The 10,531-nt window shown below is 57.1% G+C and overlaps 1 protein-coding gene across 1 annotated transcript; it reads left to right on the top strand.

Annotated features, from left to right (window-relative positions):
- Positions 1 to 3,086: 3,086 nt before the first annotated feature.
- LOC105712185 (ficolin-2-like) lies at positions 3,087 to 10,325 on the top strand. The gene is made up of 8 exons (XM_064371762.1): positions 3,087 to 3,271; positions 5,071 to 5,184; positions 5,873 to 5,926; positions 7,301 to 7,333; positions 7,804 to 7,931; positions 8,323 to 8,452; positions 8,983 to 9,117; positions 9,657 to 10,325. Exons 1-8 carry the CDS (start codon positions 3,205 to 3,207, stop codon positions 9,902 to 9,904), a joined length of 909 nt encoding a protein of 302 aa, XP_064227832.1. The 5' UTR covers positions 3,087 to 3,204; the 3' UTR covers positions 9,905 to 10,325.
- The last annotated feature ends 206 nt before the right edge of the window (positions 10,326 to 10,531 follow it).

Below are 10,531 nucleotides of genomic sequence, written 5' to 3' on the forward strand. Positions count from 1 at the left end.
GTGTACATGCATGTGTGTGCATGTATGGGTGTGTGTGCATGTGTGGCGTGTGTGTGCGTGTGTGTGCATACACATGTGGGTGCATGCATGTGTGTGTGCATGTGTGTGCATGTGGGGGTCTGGGTATGCATGCATGTGTGTATGTGTGTGCATGTGTATGTGCATGTGTGGGTGTGGGTGTGCGTGCGTGTGTTCATGTATGTGTGGGGTGTGTGCATGCATGTATTTGTGTGTGCATACATGTGTGGGTGCATGCATGTGTGTGTCTGTGTGCATGTGTGGGTGCGTGCGTGTGTGTGTGTGTAGCCACTGCGATAGCAGGCTGTCTTTTTCAGTTTGTTTTACCTTAATAATACTCTCTACTCATATTTACTTTGGAGCCCACATTGCTTTTTCGAGTTATATGATCTGATATTATAATTAAACATTTGTTTATTTGTCTACCCTCAATAGAACAGGCTTCGAGAACACTGGGTCTTTCTGCTCCCTCCTGCACCACAGGGCATACATCAGTACCTGGCATGTAGTAGGTGTTTATTAAACACAAGCCCTTTTTCTCTCATATTTGTGAGTGTGGGAAATAGAAAAGTTCCTTCAAAAAGTTTCCTTTCTTGTTGAAGAATAAGTGTGCTAATAACTCTGTGAAGCCCTATCCTATGTAGCTGTCAGACATGCCGTGCTTACAGGCACGTAGTACATTCTGTGTCCTTGTGCTTTAACCAAGATATCTGTGCTGGACGTGCTCACAGGCAGGTCCCAGCTCTCCATTGCTTTTACCTGTTTAGAAAAGTTTTAGGTTGTTAGCCAATCGGGTTTTAGTTTAGATTGTGAGTCTGGCTCCAGCCAACGGAGATCAGACACAGCAGTGAGGACGACCCCACATGCGTAAGGGATAAATCTGTGTGTTTTCCTTTGTTCATTGCACTCTCATGGCACAATGGCTAGCGAGGGTACCATTCCTGCAGCCCAGGAAGTAAAAATTGCACTGCTGAAAGATCCTTTGTCTCAGTGTTGATTTTTCTTTGTGGCACTGAGCATCTATTTCCAACATGAGGCCAGAATAGTTTGAAGCCAAATCCCTGTGTGCTGGCACAGGGAATGCTGCTATAGAGCACCCGTAAGGACGTTGGGGGTGGAAGGGGGTGGAGGAAGGCGGGAGTGGAGGGAGGTGGGGGTGGAGGGAGGCAGGGCTGGGGCGGGAGCATCCGTAGACCCACAGGGAGCTCTGCGGCCCCTGTTTCCTCATCCTTAGCAAAAATGCCCTCCGAGGCCCAGCTGCCGACCTGTTCCTGGTCCTGATGACACGGGTGCCTCCCTCCGTGGTGTTTCATTCCTTACTTTTATTTCTCCCACAGAGAAGATCACCCTTGTGATCTGGTTTTTAAAAAAGATCAATTCAAATGTAACTTTTCAATGCATTAAAATAACAATTTCAAAAGTCCAGTGCTTCCTCGAGCCTTTAAATCTAGCTGATAAACCTTGTTCTACCTGTAACAGGCAAAGGTTAGTAACTTCCTTTATGGGGCCTGTGAATAATCCTGGGTCCATTGCTGACTTAGTTAATTTAATAGCTTTAAGCATTTTAATTGCACTTCCAAAATTAATATATTTAAATTTATGTTTTCGTATTTCAGTTTTCTGCCTTTAGCAAAACCTCAGAGTATAAACTAATGTTCAAAATCTAATAATTTAAACATAGGACTGTGAGGAACCTAGGGGAGGTCTCTTAAATGTTCTAAAACTGTACACACGCTACAGATTTCCACATAAAATCACTAACTCGTTCAATTCCTCAAGTTCACATTTTCAATTGGATCATCAGGGTGTCACTGACATAGGCCAAATTCTCCAATACTCAAAATACCAAATGGACATGGATTACTTTATGCTAAAATATTCATACGATGAGTTTCAATTTCTCGATCTTGTCTAGACTTTAGAAGAAACAGACGCCTACTCAGGAGGCAGTCAGCACTCGGGGAGCCCAGGTGACGAAGGCCCAGGGAATCCGGGCAGGCTGCCGTGGGCTTTGAGCTACCAGCTCTGAGGGGCTCACTGATTCTGTGTGAGTCTTGCCCACGGCACTTGTGCAAGGAGAGAAGGTGCCAGGAGGGAGGCCACATCTCTGGGTTCCATTTCCACACACCCCTGGGAGCCTGCCCTTCCTTCCAGCCACGTTCTGCTCACACTGGGTCTGGCGTAGTCAAAGCCGTGGTCTTCAAATGGCTTTGTGTTCTCAGGCCCGTATGATGCCAGGGACGTGGAGCTGGTCTGCCATGAAGGCTTGAGCCTCACAAGGCTCTTCCCACGGGGGTCGTGATTCTAACCCTTTTGACCCCTGCGCAGGGACGCTGGTGGTGCAGTTGGGCCCACAGCCTGCCACCTCTTCCTAATGGGACTGAACCCAAGGCCAGCGTTTGCTTCGGGATTTTGCTCTTCTCTAAGAGGTGCAGATCAGGCTTCAAAGCTGGGGCCAATCCACCTGTTCCCTGGTTCAGGGAGCAGGTGTCCAACGTTCCCTGCGAGCAATTTCATGCCACCCTTCCCCATCCCCACCTGAAGCTGCTGCTGTCCCATTCACCGCCCCGCATCTGTGCGGAACTGGCTTGGACGGGCCCCTGGTCTAGTTCCTTGGGAAGGCTCCTGGTCTGCCTACACCACCTTCACCAGCCAGCGTCCTCTAAGGTTGGAATCGACTCCCTGCAAGCTGGCTAGGGAGACCCCTGGTGACCATCCTGCTTCCCTCTCCCTCCCCTGGGAACCACCTCAGACCCCCGTGGACGTTCCTAAACTGTGGACTTACAGCAGATTCTCTGCAAGTGAATTCCTCAAGGACTGGGTTCCACAAGCCCTTCTGCCTGGTGCGGGCCTCAGGCAGTGTCCCCACCAAGCTTTCTCTAAAGACACAAATGGGCGGGCGCTTCCCACGTGGGCCTCAGGGAGCCTTCTGCCAGGCAGTGTCCCTGCCAGGGGAAGCCCGGCTCGTTAAGCAGGAAGCCCGTGAGGCCTGTGGAAGACAATGGCTCTGGGACGGTCTCCACCACTAGTTGGGGCCACCAAGCCATTGGGAGGGAGTGGCCATCCCCAGCGGGGTTGGGAAATAGAGACAGAGGTTACAGTGGGCGGCCGCAGCCCTGTAAGAGCCACGGAGTTCCTTCAGCGGCAAAGACCAGGGCCCCAGGGCTGAGCCGAGCTGCCGTGGCCATGGGACCCGGTCTCCTCGTCCTCTCCTTCCTGTGCACCATGGCCTTGACTGATGACACCTGTCCAGGTGAGTCAGCCCCCAGGGAGTAGGACTTTAGAGCATCACGCTCCAGGAAGCTGACAGCGGCCACTTGCTGGCCACTCCCGGCGCGCCAGGCCCGGTACCCCGCCGTTTGGGAAGGTTCCTGCCTTATTGTCTCAACAGCTCTTTTTAAGCCTCACACTGTGAAGAGGAGACAGAGGTTCAGAGACACAGATGCAGCTTAACACAGGAGCCGGGTCCTCAACCCAGGGCACCCAGCCCACAGGGTGTCCCGCCCAGCAGCCCTCTTCCCAGGGCTGAGTCCACCTCCACAGAAGGGCCGTCGCGAGAGTCCCATGGCCTGTGAGGAGGTGGTGGGTGTGCAAGACGTTGGCCGGGGGTGGGTCTAGTCACAGTCTGTGCCATGATCACCGTCACTGGGAGACCTCCCAGCTGGATGTGGCCAGCAGGGTCGAGCCCCAGCTCTGCGGGGAATTCGGCCTGGAATGCACCTGGCACTTGGGACAGGAGGTTCCCACTGTGTCCCTGATGTGGTCCAGTGAGGGTGATATGACCCCAGGGCTCCAGACCTCCTTCCTGGGCTCCTGGGGCACTCAGGTGACTCCCGGCAGCTCCTCCTGGGGCTGCATCTTCTGGGGGAGGCTCTGGCCCCCTGCGTCGTGACCATGCTGGAGGACATTGCTCTGGCCTCAGAACCAGGGATGGCTTCCATAAACCGTAGTGGGCACCATGGCCTGAACCTCTCTTAGTGGACCAGGGTACCGGGCAATGGTGGGTCCTGCGGGGAAAGGCCCCGAGTGGGGCTAGGAAGAGACACAGCACACGGGCGCCTGCACTGGTTATGTCACGGGTGAGTTAATGTCTCCCCAGCCTGTCTTCTTTTCTTTTTTTTTTTGGACCCACACCTCACACTACGTATAAAAATAAATGTCAGAAGTGACCAAATGCACAAAGTGGAAAACTTAGATGTAAATCTTCATAACCTTGGATCAAGCAATATTTCTTTTTTATTTTATTTTATTATTTTATTTTTTTTTATTATTGCATTTTAGGTTTGGGTACATGTGAAGAACATGCAAGGTTGTTGCGTAGGTGCACACGCCTGTTTTCTAGATTATCTAACATTATTAAGTATCCTCTTTTAATGAGAACAAATAGGCAAGTGAAAGAAGTGGTCTGCACGTGCTCTGACCGGTGAGCCAGGGTGAAGGATCCAAACGAATCCCCCGCGAGCGCCGTCTCAGCCCAGCGCCTCCAAGAGGGCCCTTAGGGGGCATGTCGATTTGTAATCAACAACAAAAATGTTCTTTCAAAGAAGTAAACAGCCTCAGTTTGGCTCCAGCCGTGCCACCCCGGCTCTGTGTTCTTGAACCCCACACTGCCCCTCTCCAGGGGACCGAGAAGGCCCCTTCCAACCCAGAAATTCTACAGCCACCTTCCCAGGGTCTGGGAGGGAAAGCATATGTCAGCCCCAACCCCCTCATTTCCTTAGAAATATTTATTGTCTTTAGTTACTGAAAGTGCCCACTGTTTATGCAGCTCTTTCTAAGTGCCATAAATTACTGTAAGAGATTTAAAATGTGCATTCTCTAATCCAACCCTGGCCACAACCTTGTTATCATCCGCACTTGGCAGCCCAGAGGGCAAAGCTCCCAGCGCAGTGAGTTTCCCCAGGGCACACAGCACTGAGGGGAGGAGGCCTCCAATGCCAGGGCTCTGCCACCCTTCACCTCCCTTCCTCACCAGTGCCCGAGGGGTGAGGACAGACCAAGGCCCCAGCAGAGCAGAAAACCTCACTTGAGTCCACCTGTGTTTCTCTGCAGAGGTGAAGGTGGTGGGCGTGGAGGGCTCTGACAAGCTCACCATTCTCCGAGGCTGCCCGGGGCTGCCCGGGGCCCCAGGGCCAAAGGGAGAGGCAGGTGCCAATGGACAGAGAGGTAAGTGTGGGCCGGGTGGGGAGGCCGGGCATGGCGGGGGCACTGGCTCTTGCTGTTTTTGAAACTAGATGCTGAGCTGGGCAACGCCCCCACCGCGGTTCCTAGATCAAGAGCCTGGGTCGGGCCCCTGCTCGGAGCCAGGGACAGAGCCGACTCCCAGGGCCCAGTAGGGTTCTGAAATGCCTTAGCCGGGTCCTCATCTTTTAATGACCTAGTGAGGGCCGAGTGGGTGTTTTGGCAGCAAGCCTGGTTTCAGTCCTGACCTACCATCTGCTGTGTGGCCACCAGCAGGACTCTGATTCCCAGTCCCTATTCTCATCTGGGCTGTGGGGCTAAAAGTCTCCCAGGGACCAGCTTCACAGGAGGAACCTGCAGCTCAGGAAGTGAGGACATTTGTCAGGTTCTCACGCCTGGCAGGGGAAGAGCCGGGACTGTACCCACGGGCTCTGGGAAGGGCTCTGACTTTCCAGCTCCCTGCCCCTGAGTAGACAGGAGAGCCCGTGAGGCCTGGGTCCTGGGTCTAGAACCTTCTGGTGCAGGACGGGCACACTCGGGTGGGGCCACAGTCACATCACAGCACAAACAGGATCCTGGTCATGACTGGAAGTCACAGCTCCCAGCTCCAGGGTGGGTCCTTCGGGTCCTGAGCAGGGAGCTCTGTTTAAGGTGGTGTCTTTGGAATTTGCAGGAGAACGCGGCCCCCCTGGAGCCCCTGGGAAGGCAGGACCACCTGGGCTCAAGGGTAAGGAGGGGACCAGAGTGAGGAGGGGCTATGAGGCCCTTTCAGACCCGGCTGCAGAGGAACGTGGATGGGGCCTCTGGGGCTGCCACACTGTCCTCGCCAGAGCTCACACCTGTCCAGCGTAGGGAGGGGGTCTCAGTCAGGGGAAGGGGTCTGAGTGTGGGCGAGGGGGTTCTCAGGGGCAGGGTTCCCAGTGTGGGGGAGGGGTTCTCAGAGGCAGGGATCCCAGCGTGGGGGAGGGGCTCTCAGTCAGAGGGAGGGGTCTGAGTGTGGGCGAGGGGGTTCTCAGGGGCAGGGTTCCCAGTGTGGGGGAGGGGTTCTCAGAGGCAGGGATCCCAGCGTAGGGTAGGGGCTCTCAGTCAAGGGGAGAGGTCTGAGTGTGGGCGAGGGGGTTCTCAGGGGCAGAGACCTTAGTATGAGGGAGGGGTTCTTAGTCAAGGGAAAGGTCTCAATGGTGAGGGGTTCTCAGAGCCTGGGCTTCCACCTGTGGGTGGGCCTGAGACCAAGCCTTCCCCCTCCAAGGTCAGCGTCTGCTGGGGTGGGTGGGACAGGGTCTTCTGCTCACCTCTCCCAGCCCCTCTCATCCCATCTCACCTGTCATCTCCCCTGTCCTGTCACCTCATGTCTTCTGCCCCCTGCCGGAGTCCTTTTGGGGCACTGTTTAAAAACCTAGGTTGGCCCGAGTGGGCAGGGAGCATTCATGAGAAGTCTGATCCCGGAGATGTGTGAACATACAATAGATACATTAAACTAGAAACCTACACACCCTACACACATAGATACTAGGTATTTATCTGTTATATGTGTATAATACATACAACAGAACGGCCGTCTGAGGCGTGTGTGTACAGATTATTTAGAAAAACCAGAGCAGCGTGCTGCAGGGAGAGCAGCCCCTCTCACCCTCTGTTCACCCCGAGCTGCTCTGAGCCGCGCCGGATGCGCTGGGAGAGGAACACTTTCTCTCACTCAGCTGGAGGCTCTGTCACACTTTGCCTCTAAATGTAAATTAACGCCTATTTGCCCAGACCCCACCTGACTGCACCCTTCATGCCACATCTACAAACACAGGCCACTCAGAAGCCTTTAGGGGCTCAGGGAGACCCCGAAGTGCCAAGCTCCCTCTAGTTCGGACATGCGGCAGGAGGAAGGGGCCAATTAATGCAGGCCCAGTGACTCTGCTGCCTCCAGGGGAAAGAAGGGCCACAGCCACCCCAGATGGCCACAGGCACTTGCAGCTCTTCTGGAGGGCAGTGGCCACCTTCGTGCCAGGAGAGTGAGACAGGCGCCACCATCTTCTGCTCTGTGCGGGGGACAAGTTATCTGACTTCCAGCTCTTACTGTGTGTGTTTGCCTGCCTGTCCCCGTCTCCAGGAGATCCTCAGGAACCGGATCTGTGTAACACAGGTGGGTGGCAGGCCCCAGATCCTCCAGCCCCACCTGCACATGCTCCCCAGACCAGCCCACCCTGACCTGCACCCACCAGGAGCAGCCCCAGAGGCCTCTGCCTTTTCTTCCCTCTGCACCGGCCAGATCCATAGGACAGCAGTGCCGGGTCCCCTGGCAGATGCCCTAAGAAGAAGCAGGGCACGGCCTTCATAGTCTTGTGCTCCAAAGAAAATTAAAGTGTACCCCAAAGGCTAGGTTCCCGGGAGGTGAAGGTGGGGAGATGCTGGGAGGTGGGAGGGTCAGGCAGACTGGGCATGGCTATCACAGCTGCGTGGCCCTGAGGGCCGTGTCCCCGTCCAGGCCTCGGAGTCCTGCTCTGTCCGCATAGATGCCTGTGGCCCTGCTCCTCCCTCCTGGGCCTCCCTCCCACTGCCCCTGCCCTGCCCAGGGCTCCCGTCCTGCAGCCACTCCCCGGGTTCCCTTCCCAGGCCCACGCACCTGCAAGGACCTGCGGGACCGGGGGCACTTCCTGAGCGGCTGGCACACTGTCTACCTGCCCGACTGCCGGCCCCTGACCGTGCTGTGTGACATGGACACGGACGGAGGGGGCTGGACCGTGAGTGTGGGGGGAGCTGAGGGGCCCTGGGCAGGGGCGGCCAGCCTGGGAGTCCCGGAGGCCAGGCTGTGCACCTGGTGGGAGAACACTCTGGAATTCTCTATCCCCCTGCACAGGGACAGGCAGAGATGATGGCGGGGTGACCCGTGGGTAAAAGTCCAGGCGGTGGGGGAGGATGGGAGGGGCCGGTGTTTTCCTGCTGTGTGGCCTGGGGCTTGCTGCCTCCCCTCCCGGGCCCCCTTTCCTCCTTCATCTTCCCGTGGGGTCTGCGAGCTGCTGGCCCGGCCGTGATGCTCTGTCACCTGCACGTGCTGCTCCTCTGGAGGGCGGGTCCCCCGCGCTGCGGGAGGTCGGCCTGGCCCCTGGCTCCCGTCCCCTGGCTCCTCCACAGGTTTTCCAGCGGAGGGTGGACGGCTCCGTGGACTTCTATCGGGACTGGGCCGCGTACAAGCAGGGCTTTGGCAGTCAGCTGGGGGAGTTCTGGCTGGGGAATGACAACATCCACGCCCTGACCGCCCGGGGTAGGGCCGCTGCCGGGGATTGGGGGTCGGGGGCCCTGAATGGAGGTGCCCCCGCCCCTTAGGCCTGGGTCGCCTGGAACATAAGCGCCTCTTGGTCCACAGGGCACTGGGCCCCGAGCACACGCAGGGTGGCACTGGGATCCCCGAGGGCTGTGTCCCCTGCCGCTGGCTCTGGTGGCATCGGGACGGGAGAGGGTCGGAGCTCTGGGCTGAAGCCTCTTCTGGTCTAGGCTCCACCGGCACCTTAGATCCTGAGTGTGGGAAGGAGGGACCCAGTGGCCCCGTAGTAGAGTTTGGGCCCAAGCCCAGTTCTGCCTCTAACCCTCGAGGATTTGGGAGTCGAGTCTCTCCCTGTGGCTCAGCACCCGCCGTGGGTCAGAGCTGCGCGGGCCCCGGGGAAGCCACAGTGCTCTCCACGCTCTGCCTCCATGGAACCCAGACCTCCTTCCAGCCCCTGCCCCAGTTCCCCAGCTCCCGCGTCTGGAGGCACAGGGCCCTTCTGCTGGGACCCTGAAACCTTCCTCCCACAGGGACCAGCGAGCTCCGCGTAGACCTGGTGGACTTTGAGGACAACCACCAATTTGCCAAGTACAGATCATTCCAGATGGCGGGCGAGGCGGAGAAGTACAGGCTGGTCCTGGGGGCCTTTGTGGAGGGCAGCGCGGGTGAGTGTCTGTGCCGGGCTGTGTGGCCTGGGCCTCCGAGGGTGTGGGGGACGTGGAGGGAGTGTGCTCAGCATCTGGCTATGCCTCTGCTGTGCTGTGTGGACACAATCTGTCCATCCGTCAATTCACTCAGTTTGCTGCACTTGTGAAAATTATGACGTAGATGTAGTAAAAAGCACAATACAGAGCCGCTCTGATTATCTGCTGCCATTACTGATGGAGAACAGGAAACATGATAAGGATATTTCTACAGCGACTGAACCCCTCCCCCTGCTGCCCGGCACGCCTCCCCTCTGCTGCCCCACCCCGAGCCAGGTGGTCTCCAAGTGTAGGAACGCCTGTTAGCTGGCTGGGCAGACCAGGCAAGGAGATGCCAAGGCTGCCGTCCCAGCAGAGCAGAGTGCGTGTTCACTGGGTGGTGCCCCTTGGGGTTGTGCAGTGCACAACGTGGGCTCCTGGCCATGGCAGCTCTGCGCTGGGCCTAGGATCCAGGCTCCCTGGCACTTCATGGAAAAAGCCCTATTTTTCCCTCTGAGCAGGTGATTCTCTGACATACCACAACAACCACTCCTTCTCCACCAAAGACCAAGACAACGACCAAGCTGTTGAGAACTGTGCTGTGCAGTATCAGGGAGCCTGGTGGCACGTCACCTGTCACCTGTCAAACCTGAACGGTCGCTACCTCAGGGGGGCCCATGACAGCTTTGCCAATGGCATGAACTGGAATTCGGGGAAGGGTTACTACTACAGCTACAGGGTGTCGGAGATGAAGGTGCGGCCCGCCTAGCCCTGTGCTGGCGGCAGAGGGCTCTGCACGCACCCTGGCTGGAGGAGGGCAGCGTGGGGATCGTGGCCCCAACCTCATGGGAAGTGGGAGCTCCCGCCAGTCCCTCGTGGACACGGCCTGCAGAGCTTTGCACCCAGCGCCGGCGTCCAGCCCCCTGCCTCCCGTCTGTAAGTCTAGGCGAAGCCCCAGTGTGTCTCCCTCACCGCAGCTGTCCGTGCTCGCTTGCCTCCCCCACGACCATTTGCACCGCCCGACCACTGGCCACGCCCCTGCGCTGCTCACCCGTCCTTGCCTCCCTGTGACCTGGCCCACGGCTGGGTCAGATGCCCTAGGGCTGAGAGTGTTTCCCACTGGCTAAGACAAAGCAGGGCCACCGAGCCTGTTTGTGAATAAAGTTTTATTGGCACAGCCGTGCCCATGGCTTCCATATTGTCTCTGGTTGGTTTCTATCATCCCTGGCAGTTTCCAAGTGCCAGGCGGAGTAGCTGGGACAGAGACCCTATGAGTCACAACTCCTCAATTGTGTGTCCATCAGCCCTTTACAGAGTGTGTTCGGTGACCTCTGCACTTAGAGCTGCCCGGCCCCTGCTCTGCCCGGCCCCTGCTCTGCCCACTCGTCCCCAGGCT

Source organism: Aotus nancymaae, unplaced genomic scaffold (genome assembly GCF_030222135.1).
Source record: "Aotus nancymaae isolate 86718 unplaced genomic scaffold, 86718_ANA_hifiasm-v0.15.2.pri h1tg000158l, whole genome shotgun sequence".
Taxonomy (NCBI): domain Eukaryota; kingdom Metazoa; phylum Chordata; class Mammalia; order Primates; family Aotidae; genus Aotus; species Aotus nancymaae.

Excerpts from the sequence above, each read along its gene's own strand:
- LOC105712185 (XM_064371762.1), top strand. The coding sequence starts at position 3,205 with ATGGGACCCGGTCTCCTCGTCCTCTCCTTCCTGTGCACCATGGCCTTG. Across the intron at positions 5,927-7,300 it reads AGGACCACCTGGGCTCAAGG|GAGATCCTCAGGAACCGGAT; the intron begins GTAAGGAGGGGA and ends CCCCGTCTCCAG. Across the intron at positions 8,453-8,982 it reads CCACGCCCTGACCGCCCGGG|GGACCAGCGAGCTCCGCGTA; the intron begins GTAGGGCCGCTG and ends TTCCTCCCACAG.